The sequence below is a fragment of the Oncorhynchus tshawytscha genome, linkage group LG13, assembly GCF_018296145.1.
Source record: "Oncorhynchus tshawytscha isolate Ot180627B linkage group LG13, Otsh_v2.0, whole genome shotgun sequence".
In the NCBI taxonomy this organism is placed as follows: Eukaryota; Metazoa; Chordata; class Actinopteri; order Salmoniformes; family Salmonidae; genus Oncorhynchus; species Oncorhynchus tshawytscha.
In genome coordinates, this window is record NC_056441.1 from 94,918,492 (window position 1) to 94,938,827 (window position 20,336).

At 44.0% G+C, this 20,336-nt stretch overlaps 1 protein-coding gene across 2 annotated transcripts; it reads left to right on the top strand.

The window, feature by feature from the left end:
- Positions 1-6,717: 6,717 nt before the first annotated feature.
- LOC112235830 (F-box only protein 40) lies at positions 6,718-17,582 on the top strand. 2 transcript variants are annotated; one of them, XM_024404360.1, is made up of 7 exons: positions 6,718-6,797; positions 7,495-7,534; positions 7,694-8,028; positions 10,161-10,275; positions 10,379-11,845; positions 15,555-15,785; positions 17,405-17,582. In XM_024404360.1, exons 2-6 carry the CDS (start codon positions 7,532-7,534, stop codon positions 15,765-15,767), a joined length of 2,133 nt encoding a protein of 710 aa, XP_024260128.1. In that variant the 5' UTR covers positions 6,718-6,797; positions 7,495-7,531; the 3' UTR covers positions 15,768-15,785; positions 17,405-17,582. The 2 variants fall into 2 exon arrangements, with proteins under 2 accessions (XP_024260128.1, XP_042152483.1); XM_042296549.1 differs by lacking the exon at positions 17,405-17,582 and adding an exon at positions 7,059-7,125 and having other exon boundaries at positions 6,728-6,797; positions 15,555-17,044.
- Positions 17,583-20,336: the final 2,754 nt, after the last annotated feature.

Below are 20,336 nucleotides of genomic sequence, written 5' to 3' on the forward strand. Positions count from 1 at the left end.
GCACCTCAGGACGAGTATGGAGAGCTGACCCAGGTGTCATCAAATCCTCGACACGCTCCGTCAGGCGAATTCCGTGTCTCATGCACCAACACAGCAACTCCCTCATATCTCTCTCCTCCAATCTCCCCATTAACTCCTTCACCGTCTCTGCTTAGCTCACCTCCAACACCGGTTCTGGTTTCCTCCTTGGCTCCTTCCGATAAACAGGGGGAGTTGGCTCAGGTCTGACTCCTGACTCTGCCACACTCTCCCTGTGCCCCCAATAAATTTTTGGGGCTGACTCTCGGGCTTCCATCCTCTCTGCCGTGCTAGCTCCTCATAATGCCGCCTCTCTGCTTTTGCTGCCTCCAGCTCGGCTTTGGGGCGGCAATATTCCCCTGGCTCTGCCCAGGGTCCTTTCCCGTCTAGAATCTCCTCCCAAGTCCATTTCCCCAAGTAGTGCAGCCTCTCCCACTGCTGCTGCTGCTGTTCCTGTTGCCTCTATTGCCTCTCCTGCTGCTGCTTTTGCTGTTGCCCGTCACCACGCCGCTTGGTCCTGTTGTGGTGGGTGATTCTGTAAGGGTTTTCCTGTGGTGAAAGAGAGGCGGACCAAAATGCAGTGTGGTGGTTATTCATGTTTAATTTAGAAAGACGACTATACATGAACAGACTAAACAAAACAAGAAAAGTGAAAACCTAAACAGTCCTATCTGGTGCAAACACAGAGACAGGAACAATCACCCACAAAACCCAACACAAAACAGGCTACCTAAATATGGTTCCCAATCAGAGACAATGACTAACACCTGCCTCTGATTGAGAACCATATCAGGCCAAACATAGAAATAGACAAACCAGACACACAACATAGAATGCCCACCCAGCTCACGTCCTGACCAACACTAAAACAAGGAAAACACATACGAACGATGGTCAGAACGTGACAACTGTTGGCTAGAGTGCACGTACTAAGACTAGAGTAGGCACATTCGCTATTCGCTCAACAGTTTTTTGTGACAAAACTATCGGTACAGTTGAAAATGCAATGGAAAAACATTGAGCTTTTCGATTTTCATTCGATACATGAAAACTGAAGTGGACTTTTGACCAATCAGATAAGCATCTGACAAATGTCTGATGTGAGAAGATATGATGTGATTGCTCAAAAGATCAATTCGTGGAAAGAAGATCAGAATCAGAATCAGATTGGGCTGCTTGTTTAAACTGCAGTTTTAGAATCATAAATGAGTGTCTTACGTCATATGAACGACTACTTGAACATTTGTGACACTCTTATGAACAAAAAAACATTGATAGATATGCGTATTTGGGAGGGTTGAATTATGTACATGACAATAACAATAATAAAATATTTCAAAATCAAGTGTCTCAGGCCAAATTAAAGGAAACTTGAAACACACTCAGCATGCAAATATGCACCTAGATGTTTATTAGAGTTTAACCAGACAGGACAGACGGGAGGAGCGAGTGTATTGGCTAATGATTTCAATTAGTGTATTATAAACCAGACAGGAGGAGATTGTTTTGACGAGTGACTTCAACTAGTGTATTATAAACCAGACAGAACAAACAGGAGGAGATTGTATTGGCTCGTGATTTCAAAGATAGGGACAATTTTCACTGAAGACAAATATTGTGTTTTCTGCCGTGGTGCTATCAATTACAGTTTGATGTGTTTGGAAATGGGTTTAGAACCCTCGTAAGCTTGCAAAAACACCAGACAACACAATATGACATGCAATTATTTCACATGATTCAGCATCTAAACTTTCATTGTTTGTCCTGATATGACGCGTAACACAATGCATAACACATAATATCCCTGTGGCTTGACAGGCAAGCCTTTCAGCTACAGGATATTAGCTTGTAAAAACAAGTTCAGTCAAATGCCTCATTCACAATATTCCAGATTCTGTCCCGCTTCAGTGTATTTCTGTATTAATGTAGCAGAGTTAGACAAAGTTCTCTGCCTCAGAGGAAACCTATAAACTCCCCCCATACTAATTAAGTTGTAATAGCTGGAAGACATCTGTACCAGGGGGTTTTAATTACCTGTTTAAATGAAAATGCAGAAGGAATGTAGATTTAGGTGGAGCACGGTTGCCACGTAAACACACAAGTCGATAAACACCTGCACACACGTCCATAAACACCTGTATGTTGCCTGCACGTCCATAAACACCTGCAATGAAACGTCCATAAACACCTGTATGTTGCCTGCCATCCATAAACACCTGTACTAAATGAAGACGTCCTGTATGTTGCCTGCTAAATGAAGACGTCCATAAACACCTGCATGTTGCCAGCTATACGAAGACGTCCATAAACACCTGTATGTTGCCTGCTATACGAAGACGTCCATAAACACCTGTATGTTGCCTGCTATACGAAGACGTCCATAAACACCTGCATGTTGCCAGCTATACGAAGACGTCCATAAACATCTGCATGCAGGCAACAGCGGATTTTCTCCCTCATCAGCTCCATTTTAGCAAGCCTTTACAGGATTTCTCTGTAGAGGTGAGAGGGCCTCGGAGCCTAGAGGGAAGGTGTGTGCTGCAGATTATATGCTTCCTACTGTGACTGACTAGACCTACCAGAGGCATACAGACAGTCATCTCTATGGCTCTCTGGACTGTAATACAAACCATCCAACCAAAACCTTTGATCATTGTAATTCTCTATTCACTATACCTGCTCACCCAAAACCTTTGCAACATAAAACCATGGTCAATCCTGTATTAATTCAACCATGGGTTTGCTGCTATTAACGTTTTAGTTTACCAGGAGCATGGTTGGCTCTGTCAGGTGCAGGGTTGGCTCTGTCAGGTGCAGGGTTGGCTCTGTCAGGTGCAGGGTTGGCTCTGTCAGGTGCAGGGTTGGCTCTGTCCAGTGCAGGGTTGGCTCGGTCAGGTGCAGGGTTGGCTCTGTCAGGTGCAGGATTGGCTCTGTCAGGTGCAGGGTTGCTCTGTCAGGTGCAGGGTTGGCTCTGTCAGGTGCAGGGTTGGCTCTGTCAGGTGCAGGATTGGCTCTGTCAGGTGCAGGGTTGGCTCTGTCCAGTGCAGTGTTGGCTCTGTCAGGTGCAGGGTTGGCTCAGTCAGGTGCAGGATTGGCTCTGTCAGGCTGCTACAATAATCACAAACTGAAGAGCAATTTTTTTTGTGTGTGTACTTATTCCTCTTTTTCTCCCAATTGGTAGTTACAGTCTTGTCCCATTGCCACAACTCCCGTACGAACTCAGGAGAGGCGAAGATGGAGAGCCATGCATCCCCCGAAACACAGCCCTGCCAAGCCCCACTGCTTCTCGACACACTGCTCAATTAACCCGGAAGCCAGCCGCATTAATGTTTCGGAGGAAACACTGTACAACTGGCTCCTGAAGTCAGCGTGCGTGCGCCCGGTGGCCACAAGGAGTCGCTAGAGCGAGATGAGACAAGGGCATGCCAGCCAAACACTCCCCTAACTCTGACGATGCTGGGCCAATTGTGCTCCGCCTCATGGGTCTCCCGGTCACGGACGGCTGCGACACAGCCCGGGATAGAACCCGGGTCTGTAGTGGCACCTCTAGCACTGCGATGTAGTGATGCCTCTAGCACTGCTGTGCCACTCAGGAGGCCAAGGGCATCCTTATAAACTCATACAACCCTAGTATACTGGAGTGGTGAACACATTTCCAGCAGCCACTGGACAGGTCGAGGATGAAGGAAATAGAGGGACAGTTTCAACATGGACATGGATAAGGTTCAATTTGAACAATCAGCCAAAGATTATGGTGTCCTGTAACTACCTAGACTCTAGTCTAGTGCAACATCCTGTATAAAAGGACAAAGTGATGCACTGTACCTATGAATGAAGGTTTTTCTCAGCTGCCAGGTCGTTCTCAGCTGCCAGGTCGTTCTCAGCTGCCACGTCGTTCTCAGCTGCCACGTCGTTCTCAGCTGCCAGGTCTTTCTCAGCTGCCAGGTCGTTCTCAGCTGCCAGGTCGTTCCTAGCTGCCAGGTCTTTCTCAGCTGCCATGTCTTTCTCAGCTGCCAGGTCTTTCTCAGCTGCCAGGTCTTTCTCAGCTGCCAGGTCGTTCTCAGCTGCCCCCTCTTTCTCAGCTGCCAGGTCTTTCTCAGCTGCCAGGTCTTTCTCAGCTGCCAGGTCTTTCTCAGCTGCCACGTCGTTCTCAGCTGCCCCCTCTTTCTCAGCTGCCAGGTCTTTCTCAGCTGCCAGGTCTTTCTCAGCTGCCAGCTCTTTCTCAGCTGCCAGATCGTTCTCAGCTGCCAGGTTGAACGTGTGTTCTAACACTGATGAAAGACACAATTGATCATTAAACAATTGAGGATTATGTTTTCCAATGCAAAAATCCAGTCTGGTCATATTGAGAAAATACCTATACCCAGTTCACATGGACCCGTGCCAGATCCGGGTTCAAGTACTATTTGAAATAATTTCAAATAAGTTAGCTGGGCTTGATTAAGCATTCTTGGCACTATGAAACCAATTGAATAGTCAGTCAGTAAACTGCAACCCACCCCCATCTGGAACTTGAACGAGGATAGAGCAAACGCTCAAACTATATGAAAGATTTCAAATAGTATTTGAGCCCAGGTGTTGTTGACGCTCTATTCAAACACAAAACAACAACATATCTGAATGAAAAGATGAACATACTGCTCCAGACAGAAGTTATTGCATTTTAATCTGTATGACTAATATCCACGAAAATGTGTTGTAATTCACCCAGTCTCAGTTGTTCAATTGTTGTAAAGATAATGGGCTATTTGGAGATTTAAGTGAGATTATCTTCCATTACAAATTATTCTCATAATGATGGGTGGGTCTAATGTACTACTGAAGTCAATAGTAACTCAACCAGCTGCCTCTGGTGTGGGTCCAATGTACCAATAAATGTTTTGTAATAGGTTGTGATGAATGATTGAATCAGTATATTGGGTGTAAAAAAATTTTAGGAACACTTCAATAGTGATTACCCTGCAGATGGTATATTTTTATATTAGTAACTACCCTACTGATGGTATATTATTATATTAGTGACTACCCTACTGATGGTATATTATTATATTAATGACTACCCTACTGATGGTACACCAAACTAGCAACTCCCTCATTACTCTCTCCTCCAATTTCCCCATTAACTCCTTCACAGTCTCTGCTTCGCTCATCTCTAACACCGGCTCTGGTTCTGGTCTCCTCCTAGGCTCCTCACTATAAACACGGAGAGTTGGCTCAGGTCTGACTCCTGACTCTGCCACTCTCTCCCTGAGCCCCCCCCCCAATACATTTTTGGGGCTGACTCTCGGTCTTCCGTCCTCGCCGCCATGCTTGCTTCGCAAGCTTCGCTTGCTTGCATTCTCCGATAACCTATTTTTATATTAGTGACTACCCTACTGATGGTATATTAGTATCATATTTGTGACTACCCTACTGATGGTATATTATTATTATATTAGTGAATACCCTACTGATGGTATATTTTTATTATATTAGTGACTACCCTACTAATGGTATATTATTATATTAGTGACTACCCTACTGATGGTATATTATTATATTAGTGACTACCCTAATAATGGTATATTATTATATTAGTGACTACCGTACTGATGGTATATTATTATATCAGTAACTACCCTACTGATGGTATATTATTATATTAGTGACTACCCTACTGATGGTATATTATTATATTAGTAACTACCCTACTGATGGTATATTATTATATTTGTGACTACCCTACTGATGGTAAATTATTATATTAGTGACTACCCAACTGATGGTATATTATTATATTAGTGACTACCCTACTGATGGTATATTATTATATTACTGACTACCCTACTGATGGTATATTATTATATTAGTAACTACCCTGCTGATGGTATATTATTATATTAGTAACTACCCTACTGATGGTATATTATTGTTATTATCTTTCAGTTAATTAAAACCTTATCTTAAAAATACTGTGCCAGTAGATAATGCAAGGAAGCAATAACGTCATCATTTAGAGAGGGGCTCATGTTGTCTCCAAGTATTGAGATTCTCAGAATATTTTATATTTCTCACACGACTTAATTACTCCTGTACCATTTACACCTTGATTCTGTGAATGATTTCTGACAATGTCCCCAGTTAGATTAGGAACACTGATTTGGTATTGACCGTTTTAGTCTGCAGCTGGCATTCTCATTCACAGTATTAAAAAATCCACGCAAAAACATGATGTTGAGGTGCATTGGTTTGAATCTGAGTACATCTTGTGGATTTTATAGCTTGTTCAAACTAATTCAAACACCACTAGTGACATCTGCTGGTACACTGCTGTAGGAGATGAGTCCATTTAGCAAGTACAGTATACATACATGTGACCTCAAACAACAATACATTTTCCATAAAGAAACAGGAACACAATACAAAGCCACTTCAAAGTTGATACAGAGAATGAATGTTATCTGATTTATTGCATACAACTGTTACTGTATTTGACAAATACTTCATCTGAAGTCATCACGGCTTAAAACAAGCCATGCAACAGACGATTGACTATTGATTGATTATTGGTCAATTGACACTCCACAGACACTTGTCTAGTGGTATCGGAGCCAGTAACTTGACCTTGTCTGTCAAAGGCTTGGTACCAGTGCTCTGTCACAATGGCCTGTCAACCCCTCTGTCTGGCTATTTATAACGCATAGACACACTGCAGAAGCTGATCAGAAAGGTAGGACAGTAGTCAGAAGTGCTTACAAACATAACCCAGACTGACAGAGGGACACGAAGAGTTACAGAGGGTGAGTGGGGACATTATTCTTATTTTTCTGTTGAATTTTGATATGAAATATTACCGGAAAATATTTTGGTACTTTGCTGCACTACTATCCTAAGAACATGTGTGTTTATTTCTATGAGCAAGAGTGAGATGAAAACTGTTTTAAAGTGGTCAAGTACAAGAGATTTGGACAGAATAATAGGATTCATTCAGAAGATGTGAAGATCATGCCCATGACCTTAATTTAGAGTTTTCAACTGTCTGTTTGCTGTGGAGGATATAGGCTACGGGGCAGCAGGGCAGCCTTGTGGTTAGAGCGGTGGACTAGTAACCGGAAGGTTGCTGACAAGGTACAAGGTACAAATCTGTCGTTCTGCCCCTGAACAGGCAGTTAACCCACTGTTCCTAGGCCATCATTGAAAATAAGAATTTGTTCTTAACTGACTTGCCTAGTAAAATAAAGGTAAAACAATAAAAAGTGATACTTGTTATTGTCAGTGGAGGCTGCTGAGAGGAGGACGGCTCTCTGGAACGGAACAAATGGAATGGCATCCAACACATGGAAACCATGAAACCCATGTGTTTGATGTTGTTTATACCTTTCCATTACCACGTGCCCATCCTCCCTAATTAAGGTGCCACCAGCCTCCTGTGGTCTCTGCCTTTAGGTTCAAAGTATACATTCCCATTGATCTATTTTCATTGGTTTACTTTTTCAGATGGTGAAATTCTTCTGAACTAATAATATTTGTCGATATGGTGAGTGTATTTATTAAGATCTCGGTGTCAAACTACACAGTTAATCATCAAACTACAAAGTTCACCAACCCCATACTGTAGGATATTCAACATCACAATCAAAAACGCCAAAAAACAGTATTCCTGAAACTGATGCAAAACCTCTCTCTCCCTCTGTAGGTGAAAGGCAGTATGTACCCAGAAGGGCTTCATCAGCACTGTGAGAGGTGTTACAGCATCCACTGCCATGCCCCTGTGAACACCTCTGTCTCCTGTGTGGTCATTAAGTGTCATCTAGATTGTGGCGCTGCCTTCCATAAGTGTAAGGAGGAGGAGCACCAGTTACTATGTCCCAATGAGATGGTCCCCTGCCTCAACGTTGACTACGGCTGTCCCTTCACCATGCTCCGCCACAGGCTAGCCAAGCACCTGGAGGTCTGTCCCGCTAGCACTGTCATCTGCTCCCAGCAATGGATCCGCTTCCCAGTGGCAGACACAGACTCTTCCATCTACAGGTATGTTGTGCTGTGGTGTAGTATAATGTGCTGTGGTGTGGTGTGGTATAATGTGTTGTGGTGTTGTATAATGTGCTGTGGTGTGGTGTGGTATAATGTGTTGTGGTGTGGTATAATGTGCTGTGGTGTGGTGTGGTATAATGTGCTGTGGTGTAGTATAATGTGCTGTGCTGTGCTGTGGTATAATGTGCTGTGGTGTCGTGTGGTATAATGTGCTGTGGTGTGGTATAATGTGCTGTGGTGTCGTGTGGTATAATGTGCTGTGGTGTGGTATAATGTGCTGTGGTGTCGTGTGGTATAATGTGGTGTGGTGTGGTATAATGTGCTGTGGTGTGGTGTGGTATAATGTGGTGTGGTGTGGTATAATGTGCTGTGGTATAATGTGCTGTGTGGTATAATGTGCTGTGGTGTGGTATAATGTGTTGTGGTGTGGTATAATGTGCTGTGGTGTGGTATAATGTGTTGTGGTGTGGTATAATGTGCTGTGGTGTGGTGTGGTATAATGTGTGTGGTGTGGTATAATGTGCTGTGGTGTGGTATAATGTGTTGTGGTGTGGTATAATGTGCTGTGGTGTGGTATAATGTGCTGTGGTGTGGTATAATGTGTTGTGGTGTGGTATAATGTGCTGTGGTGTGGTGTGGTATAATGTGGTGTGGTGTGGTATAATGTGCTGTGGTGTGGTGTGGTATAATGTGCTGTGGTGTGGTGTGGTATAATGTGCTGTGTTGTGGTGTGGTATAATGTGCTGTGGTGTGGTATAATGTGCTGTACTGTGGTGTGGTGTGGTATAATGCGCTGTTGTGTGGTATATTGTGTTGTGGTATAATGTACTGTACTGTGGTGTGGTATAATGTGCTGTGGTGTGGTGTGGTATAATGTGCTGTGGTGTGGTGTGGTATAATGTGCTGTGGTGTGCTGTGGTATAATGTGCTGTGGTGTGGTATAATGTGTTGTGGTGTGGTATAATGTGCTGTGCTGTGGTATAATGTGCTGTGGTGTGGTGTGGTGTGGTATAATGTGCTGTGGTGTGTTATAATGTGCTGTACTGTGGTGTGGTGTGGTATAATGTGCTGTGGTTTGGTATAATGTGCTGTACTGTGCTGTGGTGTGGTATAATGCGCTGTTGTGTGGTATATTGTGTTGTGATATAATGTACTGTACTGTGGTGTGGTGTGGTATAATGTGCTGTGGTGTCGTGTGGTATAATGTGGTGTGGTGTGGTATAATGTGCTGTGCTGTGGTGTGGTATAATTTGCTGTGCTGTGGTGTGGTATAATGTGCTGTGCTGTGGTGTGGTATAATGTGCTGTGGTGTGGTGTGGTATAATGTGCTGTGCTGTGGTGTGGTGTGGTATAATGTGCTGTGCTGTGGTGTGGTATAATGTGCTGTGGTGTGCTGTGGTATAATGTGCTGTGGTGTGGTATAATGTGTTGAGGTGTGGTGTGGTATAATGTGCTGTGGTGTGGTGTGGTATAATGTGGTGTGGTGTGGTATAATGTGCTGTGGTGTGGTATAATGTGTTGTGGTGTGGTATAATGTGCTGTACTGTGGTGTGGTGTGGTGTGGTATAATGCGCTGTTGTGTGGTATATTGTGTTGTGGTATAATGTACTGTACTGTGGTGTGGTGTGGTATAATGTGCTGTGGTGTGGTATAATGTGCTGTGGTATAATGTGCTGTGGTGTGGTGTGGTATAATGTGCTGTGGTGTGGTATAATGTGCTGTGGTGTGGTATAATGTGCTGTGGTGTGGTATAATGTGCTGTGGTGTGGTGTGGTATAATGTGCTGTGCTGTGCTGTGGTGTGGTATAATGTGCTGTGGTGTGCTGTGGTATAATGTGCTGTGGTGTGGTATAATGTGTTGTGGTGTGGTATAATGTGCTGTGCTGTGGTGTGGTATAATGTGCTGTGGTTTGGTATAATGTGCTGTACTGTGGTGTGGTGTGGTATAATGCGCTGTTGTGTGGTATATTGTGTTGTGGTATAATGTACTGTACTGTGGTGTGGTATAATGTGCTGTGGTGTGGTATAATGTGCTGTGGTATAATGTACTGTACTGTGGTGTGACCCTGAGAAGCAGCTGAACGTGTCCATGGTCCTCTTAATAATGGAGTTTACTGCTATTTCTACAGGACCACCCTGGCTGACCCTGAGAAGCAGCTGAACGTGTCCATGGCCCTGAGAGACCAGGAGCTCCTCTTCAGATGCCTCAAGATGAAGACCGTCTTCCCTGAGCTGATGGAGAAGGTAATGTGATTTTATTTTATACATATTTCTGTTAATATTTTGTTAATAGTTTAGTAAAGTTTTCTGCATCAAACTCCCTAGCTTTGTTGTCTTCTTTCTGAAGGAGAAAGCAGAACCTGCTCAGAAAGAGATAGATGTAGGGGTCACCAGCTCTGCAGGTGAAGGTTGTAGTTCGTTAGACCCCAGTGAAGCAATGGAGGATGGATATAACGGTTCTGGAGATGGGATGGTGCAGGAGAAGGAACTGAGTCAGGAAGAGAGGGAGGCCTTGGCCAAGAACATGGACGTGGCCACTCTCCAGAACTACAGCTCCTATGAGGCCAAGTACAGAAAGGAGATGAAGGGATGCCAACAAACCGTCAAAAACATGGAAAAGAAGTTGAATCCCGGTGATGGTGAAGAAGAGAAAGCATTTAGCTTGTCAAATGGTCATAGAGAGCTGGATGGGGATGAATCATCCAAGGAGTGCCAGGAGAATGGAGCCACTGCACGTGCTGTAGACGTCACCAGGTCTGGCCTTGCACCGTGGCAGGACGGGGTCATGGAGAGACTGCGTAGAGAGGTCACCACTGCAGACTACAACATGTATTTGGTCCACCATGGAGCTATGCTGATCAACTTCGGTCAGCTTGCCGCCTGCACCCCAAGGGACAAGGACTTTGTTTATGGAAAGCTGGAGCCCATAGAGGTTCAAACTGTCAGAACATTCAACGTTCCCACGAGCTACCGGCCGAAACGGATTCACATTCACGACCCTTGGTCACAGATGGTCAACAAAAGTGTTGACACGTCAGATCTAGGCGTGTCCGTAGAAGATCTTCCGAAGTGTGATGAAGTCAATGCAACTTTGTTGTGCTTCTTGGAGAAAGAACTGAAGGGTCACAACATCTCAGAAAGTGGAGGAGCAGACGGCTTCTATGTACACATTGGAACACAGACTTACAACATCCCATCTGCTCCGTTCAAACCTGAAGCCTCTCTGGCAGACATCATCACAGAGACACACAAAGGCCTCTATGTCCAGATCCAAGCTGAGGACATAACCAGAAGACACAACTTTACCAACTCTGCTTTTAGTTACCTCTGTGGCCACGTCTTCCGCCGCGATGAATACCACACTCACTTCAAGAATGTGCACTTGGACATCCAGTCCTGCCTGAACGGCTGGTTCGAGCAGCGCTGCCCTCTAGCGTACCTAGGCTGCAACTACAGCCAGAGGAGGTTCCATCCCGCAGGTCAGAGAGCCACCGTCACCTACCACCAGGATCTCAGCACCTTCAGCCTCAAACCAGAGGGCCCCTCAATGCTGTCCGACTCTGAGAAGACCATCAGCATCACCTCTGACAGGAAGCATCCCCGTAAGCTGGACCCGTTGAGCAGACTTCCCTTTGAGATCCTCCATCACCTGGCAGGGTTCCTGGACAGCTTTAGCCTGTCTCAGCTGTCCCAGGTGTCCCAGTTGATGAGGGAGGTGTGTGTCACACTGCTAGAGGAGAGGGGGATGGTCTATCTAAAATGGGAGAAGAAGACCTACTCCCATGGAGGGTCTTCATGGAAATGTAGAAAAACTGTGAGTACTTTGCCTGAATTAAAGAAAATATACATATATTTTTTAAGGGATGGAAATCATCCCTTTTTGTGGTATTATATTTTCTTGTCTAGTACTATCTGGTATAGAATCCATGGTTATTGCATGTAAATGAACCACCAACATAGTGTCTTAACAGGGCGTTAGGCCACGAACCAGAACAGCTTCAATGCACCTTGGCATAGAGTCTGCATGTGTCTTAACAGGGCGTTAGGCCACGAACCAGAACAGCTTCAATGCACCTTGGCATAGAGTCTGCATGTGTCTTAACAGGGCGTTGGGCCACGAACCAGAACAGCTTCAATGCACCTTGGCATAGAGTCTGCATGTGTCTTAACAGGGCGTTGGGCCACGAACCAGAACAGCTTCAATGCACCTTGGCATAGAGTCTACATGTGTCTTAACAGGGCGTTGGGCCATGAACCAGAACAGCTTCAATGCACCTTGGCATAGAGTCTACATGTGTCTTAACAGGGCGTTGGGCCATGAACCAGAACAGCTTCAATGCACCTTGGCATAGAGTCTACATGTGTCTTAACAGGGCGTTAGGCCACGAACCAGAACAGCTTCAATGCACCTTGGCATAGAGTCTGCATGTGTCTTAACAGGGCGTTGGGCCACGAACCAGCAACAGCTTCAATGCACCTTGGCATAGAGTCTACATGTGTCTTAACAGGGCGTTGGGCCACGAACCAGAACACAATGCACCTTGGCATAGAGTCTACATGTGTCTTAACAGGGCGTTGAACCAGAACAGCTTCAAGGCACCTTGGCATAGAGTCTGCATGTGTCTTAACAGGGCGTTGGGCCATGAACCAGAACAGCTTCAATGCACCTTGGCATAGAGTCTACATGTGTCTTAACAGGGCGTTAGGCCACGAACCAGAACAGCTTCAATGCACCTTGGCATAGAGTCTACATGTGTCTCAAACTCTATGGAGGGATGTGGAACCATTCGTCCATGAGAAATTCCATAAGCTGGTGTTTTGTAGATGGGGGTGGAAAATGCTGTGTCAGGCGTGCTACAGAATCTCCCATAAATGTTCACACACACGCACACACACACGCACACGCACACACACACACACACGCACACACACACACACACACACGCGCGCGCGCACACACACACACACACGCACACACACACACACACACACGCACGCACACACACACACACCATTTAAATCCCCATATTCTCCTTTGAGTCCCCTTTTTCAAAGTTACTGAGATGTCCTCCTCTAGCCACGGTAGCCAAAATAACGGGCAACTGAGCACCAATAATAAGAAGAGACTTGCTTGTTGAGATAATGCCAAGAGTGTGCAAAGCAGTCATCAAGGCACATGGTGGCTACTTTGAAAAAATATATATATTTGTTTAACACTTTTTTGGTTACTACATTATTCCATATGTGTTATTTCATAGTTTTGATGTCTTCACTATTATTCTACAATGTAGAAAATATTTTAAAAAACAAGAAAAACCCTTGAATGAGTAGGTGTGTCCAAACGTTTGACTGGTTCTGTATACAGTGGCAGATGGAGCTTGTATGGCTCCCTGGGAGATCCCACATTCATTGCCCCCTCCCCGGCACCAAAAAGAAAAAAGACCCATTCTGTCAATTTTATTCAGACATTTGAATCAACACAAATAAATAAGCATAACATTTAAAACTACATAAATAAAAAATATATACAAAAAAAGACCCATAAATATCAAAAAGAAGTAACAAAGACAAATAGAAACAAATTTGTGTTGATTTGGCACTCGAGCATCACTATATTACCCATCCCCGCCAACACTGTCAACCAAGAGTCAAGACTACATTTCCCATCCCCAACACTGTCAACCAAGAGTCAAGACTACATTACCCATCTTCCCCAACACTATCAACCAAGAGTCAATACTACATTACTCCTCCCCCAACACTGTCAACCAAGAGTCAAGACCACATTACCCATCCCCCAACACTGTCAACCAAGAGTCAAGACTACATTACCCATCCCCCAACACTGTCAACCAAGAGTCAAGACTACATTACCCATCCCCAAACACTGTCAACCAAGAGTTAAGACTACATTACCCATCCCCCAACACTGTATACCAAGAGTCAAGACTACATTACCCATCCCCCAACACGGTCAACCAAGAGTCATGACTAAACCAGTTCACCTTGGTGGTGTGCAGACTGGTTTTATATTATTCTTAAAGATTTCGCAAAAAAATTTAAAAGAATACAACAAAATGTCTGTGAAACTATATATTCACAGTATTATGAATGAATTGTGGTTTATTTGGTAGCATTTCGTAGTGTGACTGATTTTACTAATTTCATTAGTACTGTACAAAGTTAAAGGTGCGCTATTTGATAGATTCCCCCACTCCCCCTTCCAGAGGAGAGACCTGAGGTCAACCTATCTGTGTCGCCTATACCTATATAATCCACCACTGACTATATATATATATATATATATATATATATATATATATATATATATATACACAACAACAACATAAAGAGTTTCCTATCTCCATCCCCACCCATCCCCTCCAGAGGTAGGCAGGCCTATAGCCTAAATCTGTGGTAGGTCAAATACTGGTGGATGTAGGTCTATTCGTCCTGCCATAAACTTTCAATGGAAAGTGAAAGGCAGAATGAACATGTGTTTGGTTGTAAACATGTCACTGATTCGAAACAAAGCCAAAGGTTCAAGCATACTGTTGTTGTTCGGTCACATCATGTGATTTAGTTCTGTCTACTGACCAGGTGGTTAGGTCCGTCAGTCACTGTGCGGTCACCCTAATATGACCGCCCGGCCCTATATGGCATCCAGCCACATTCTCTACATCTCTTTTGGACAGAGAAATGGATCCAGCCTAGTCTGAGGGTTGCTTCCCAATCTGCACCCTATTCCCTGTAACCTGAACTACTGGACTATGTAGGTAATAGGTTGCCACTTGACTAAATCTCAGTCTTGCCCTAACAGGAACCCTATAGAGCTATGGGCCCTGGTCAAAAGTAGTGCACTATGTAGAGAATAGGATGCCATTTGGGATGCATTTCTAGTCCTATGACAGCTGTTGCATTGTAAAGAGCCCCCTGACTACTCCCTTCATTCCTCTGAGACACGATTATGAGTTGAATGACCCATCCCAGTGTTTGGCACCAACCAATCGGAGAGAGAGAGAGAGCCAGTCTGTGTGTCCACGGGACAAAGAGCATGCCAATGATATCAGTGGTCTGGAATGCCACCAAGCCCTTGTCCCTTTGTAGTGCATTTGTTTTGATTAAGACCTGTAGCACACTATTGTAGGGAATAGGTTTCCAACTGGGATGCACATACAGACAACAGGTTGCTAGGCAGGAAATCCATACACATCAACAACGGGGACAGTATAAACCTGCATACGGAATAAACAGGATTTTGTTACCAATGTAATAGAGCTTCATATCAAGAGGTACCATGCATCAGAACTTAGTATACTAGAGTTATATTATATACATTACATACAATTATATTATTATACTTTACTAGGAGTTTTTCCTGACCACGTGGCTCTAGAGGTCATAGAGTTTACAGTTTTTCCTGGTCAGGTCACATCGTCAGGAAAAACTCCTTGACCCAATCTAATACTCTGTGTAATAAAAAACATTCTCTCTCTCTTTCTCTCTGTGGCTGGTTTCCTAAGGTATGGGAGTTTAGCAGTCTGTTTTCCAAGGTGGACAGGTGGCGCTTTGATGATGTCCCCTCCATGTCTGAGCACCTGAAGGTCTGCCCTTTGTACCAGAGAGAGGAGCTCAGTCAGCCTGTAAAGCTAGCCAGCATGGAGGGGGCCAGAGAGAGACCCCAGGGCCTACTACTCCTGTCCCAGGAGTATGACCTGCCTCTAGCAGACCAATGACATTATAAGGAGTGGGCGGTAGGTAACCCAGCAGCTAAGGATTTGGACCTGTAGCCGAAAAGTCACCGATTTGAATCCTGGGCCGGGCACTCGATTGATCTGAGCACTGGCTTTAAATCCTAACAACAATTCTCTACTGTTCGGCCTTGGAGCAAGGCACTGCACTGCAGCTTGACCCTGTGCTCCTCTCAACTGTGTGCGTGTGATGTATGCTGGGAAAATGAGCAGAAGACTAAGGTCCCTTAATAAACCTCGTAGAAAAATGCTGTAAGAGCTTACAATTAATCACTGTTACTAAAATTATAAATGTCAATAAGCAATTTCTACAAAGTAATTAATGCATTTATAACCACTATTTTACATGATTTATAAATGATTCATAAACACTATTTTACATTATTTATACATCATTTTTAAACACTATTTTAATGATTTATAATTATTTATAAACACTATTTTACATAATTTATAAATTATTAATAAATACTATTTTAATTATAAAAAAATGTCAAACACTATTTTGCGTAATTTATTAATTATTAATAAATACTATTTTACATGATTCATAATTATTTATAAACACTATTTTACATGATTTATAGGATAATGAATACGGTGTTTGATCATAGTATGATAACAATTTGTGTATTATTAATAATGTACCACTAGGGTACTTGAAAACCAGGTATAAATGAGTTATTGTCATCTCATATTAATAATGTACCACCAGGGTACTTATAAACCAGGTATAAATGAGTTATTGTCATCTCATATTAATAATGTACCACTAGGGTACTTATAAACCAGGTATAAATGAGTTATTGTCATCTCATATTAATGATGTACCACTAGGGTACTTATAAACCAGTTATAAATGAGTTATTGTCATCTCATATAAATAATGTACCACTAGGGTACTTATAAACCAGGTATAAATGAGTTATTGCCATCTCATATTAATAATGTACCACTAGGGTACTTATAAACCAGTTATACATGAGTTATTGTCATCTCATATTAATAATGTACCACTAGGGTACTTATAAACCAGTTATACATGAGTTATTGTCATCTCATATTAATAATGTACCACTAGGGTACTTATAAACCAGTTATAAATTAGTTATTGTCATCTCATATTAATAATGTACCACTAGGGTACTTATAAACCAGTTATAAATTAGTTATTGTCATCTCATAAGATTATTTATAAAGTATTTGTTATTTTATTTAGTTTTACCTTTATTTAACTAGGCAAGTCAGTAGAGAACAAATTCTTATTTCAAATGACGGCCTAGGAACAGTGGGTTAACTGCCTTGTTCAGGGGGCAGAATGACAGATTTTTACCTTGTCAGCTCGGGGATTCAATCTTGCAATCTTTCGGTTACTAGTCCAACGCTCTAAAAACTAGTCTCCCTGCCCCCAAGTTAACGGTTGATTAATGGTTTGACTCACCATTTCTACACATATTTACTGTATATGTGTCATAAATGGTATATTTATTGATTGTTAATGAGTGCAGTTGTAAATGTGAGGATATGCACTTACTAATACCTCAGTTGATAATTAATGTAGAGCCTTTTAAACTATGTACTAATTCTTAATGAATTATTTTAATCCCCTAATAACCCTAAAGCGCTGTACACCAGAGGTTGGAACCGGTTCAGGGATGTCTTTTTCTGAGGAACAGATTCAGAACAACGAACGAAAGTGATATCTAGTGGTCTGGACCATAAACTTTATTTTAAAAGTATGGGAACCGGTTAATAACATTTATGTTACCTTCAATCCCACAATAAAGACAACAAAGCACACTTTGTCACTCAGATATGTATTCAAGTCTCTATCTGCCAGCTGATCTTTGCCAGTGTATGTGTGTGTGTTGGCAACCTGCCCGTCCCCTTTGAAGCTTAGGCTACTGTAACCTACTGATGTTTCAGTAATTAGGGAGAAAGATTTTTAATTAGAGAAGAATGGATGAACTTTTTCAATGCTAGTTAGAGATACTATAGTTATTACATTTTATCGGATTTATTAACTACAAAGAGGTAGGACATGCTAATTCTGGTGCCACTCTGCACACACACAATCTTGTTAACTGCCTAGCTAGCTAGCTCTGGTCCAACGTTAAGCCAACTTTTGGAAGTTCCGACATTCAAAGATCCTCCATAGAGGCCAACAGAACAGGGACTGCAAAGTCGACAAAGGCCCAGGCCCAACAAGCTGCAGCTTATGCCATTTTGATGACAACATCTCTCCAGATACCCAGCAACAAGATTCTATCACGGAAATGAGTGTCAGTTTTTTATTACAATCAACAATCGTTTTGATAAGCTCTAAACAAAGTTTGAGTCTCTAAAGACAGCACAGGCCGAACTGAAGGGCCGCATGGACATAGCAGAATGTCCATGTCTGATCATGACACCCTGATAGGAGGCCTGAAAACCCCCTGGGCTCAGCGTAAAAAGAAGAATGAGCTCACCAAGCCAAGGTTCTCGATTTAGAAGGCAAGAGTTGCAGGCTGAACATCAAACTTGTGGAGATTTTGGAGGATGAAGAACAAGGGAAACCCACAAAGTTTGTGTCCAAGCTAATTCCCAAGCTCCTGGGTGACGACAACTTCCCAAAGCCCCTCATTATTGACCTTGCACACCGCTCTCTACAGGTGAAGCCCTCACCAGGTGTCAAGCAGAGCACCATAATCTCAAGGGTACATCACCTTCAGTATAAGGAGCTCATTCTACGAGATATGGAATACAAAGGCCAAAAGGTTTTCATCTTCCCCGACTACACCATGGAGGTGATGGAGCAATGTGATGCAGACCATGAGAGAGGTGGAGGTGAATACAGCCTGCTTTTTCCAGCCAAGCTACATGTTCATCACAACGGCATAACAAGAGTCTTCACCAAGCTACATGTTCATCACAACGGCATAACAAGAGTCTTCACCAAGCTACATGTTCATCACAACGGCATAACAAGAGTCTTCACCAAGCTACATGTTCATCACAACGGCATAACAAGAGTCTTCATAACAAGAGTCTCTTCACCAAGCTAGATGTTCATCACAACGGCATAACAAGAGTCTTCACCAAGCTACATGTTCATCACAACGGCATAACAAGAGTCTTCACCAAGCTACATGTTCATCACAACGGCATAACAAGAGTCTTCACCAAGCTACATGTTCATCACAACGGCATAACAAGAGTCTTCACCAAGCTACATGTTCATCACAACGGCATAACAAGAGTCTTCACCAAGCTACATGTTCATCACAACGGCATAACAAGAGTCTTCACCAAGCTACATGTTCATCACAACGGCATAACAAGAGTCTTCACCAAGCCCGAAGAGGCTGCAAGCTATGTATTAAAAATACAGAAAACCCCTGAAAGGGTGAAGTCCCTTGACACTAATTTCTGGGATATTGACTGAGTAAACAGGGTTTATTCATAAACGGTGACATATTAATTTGTTTTCCAACAATCACAGAGAGGGCTATTGGTTAAGTCTGACTATTGTTAGCTTGCTAGCGTAGTATTGGGTCTGTGCCAGCCATCATGCCCGGCAGTCCTCATTTACGTGATATGGGGAGAACAGTGCTTCATTTGGGGGAACAGTGGGGAGGGCAGGTTTTTCTGGGGAAACAGTGGGGAGGGCAGGTTTTTCTGGGGAAACAGTGGGGAGGGCAGGTTTCTCTGGGGAAGCAGTGGGGAGGGCAGGTTTCTCTGGGGAAGCAGTGGGGAGGGCAGGTTTCTCTGGGGAAACAGTGGGGAGGGAGGGAGGGCAGGTTTCTCTGGGGGAGCAGTGGGGAGGGCAGGTTTCTCTGGGGGAACAGTGAGGAGGGCAGGTTTCTCTGGGGGAGCAGTGAGGAGAGCAGGTTTTCTGGGGAAACAGTGGGGAGGGCAGGTTTCTCTGGGGAAGCATTGGGGAGGGCAGGTTTCTCTGGGGAAACAGTGGGGAGGGCAGGTTTCTCTGGGGAAGCAGTGGGGAGGGCAGGTTTCTCTGGGGAAGTAGTGGGGAGGGCAGGTTTCTCTGGGGAAGCAGTGGGGAGGGCAGGTTTCTCTGGGGAAGCAGTGGGGAGGGCAGGTTTCTCTGGAAGCAGTGGGGAGGGCAGGTTTCTCTGGGGAACAGTGGGGAGGGCAGGTTTCTCTGGGGAACAGTGGGGAGGGCAGGTTTCTCTTGGGGAACAGTGGGGAGGGCAGGTTTCTCTGGGGAAGCAGTGGGGAGGGCAGGTTTCTCTGGGGAACAGTGGGGAGGGCAGGTTTCTCTGGGGAAGCAGTGGGGAGGACAGGTTTCTCTGGGGAACAGTGGGGAGGGCAGGTTTCTCTGGGGAAGTAGTGGGGAGGGCAGGTTTCTCTCTGGGGAAGCAGTGGGGAGGGCAGGTTTCTCTGGGGAAGTAGTGGGGAGGGCAGGTTTCTCTCTGGGGAAGCAGTGGGGAGGGCAGGTTTCTCTGGGGAAGTAGTGGGGAGGGCAGGTTTCTCTGGGGAAGCAATGGGGAGGGCAGGTTTCTCTGGGGAAGTAGTGGGGAGGGCAGGTTTCTCTGGGGAACAGTGGGGAGGGCA

Coding starts and splice junctions, on each gene's coding strand:
- LOC112235830 (XM_024404360.1), top strand. Junction 8,029..10,160: donor ACAGACTCTTCCATCTACAG/GTATGTTGTGCT, acceptor CTATTTCTACAG/GACCACCCTGGCTGACCCTG. Junction 10,276..10,378: donor TCCCTGAGCTGATGGAGAAG/GTAATGTGATTT, acceptor TTCTTTCTGAAG/GAGAAAGCAGAACCTGCTCA.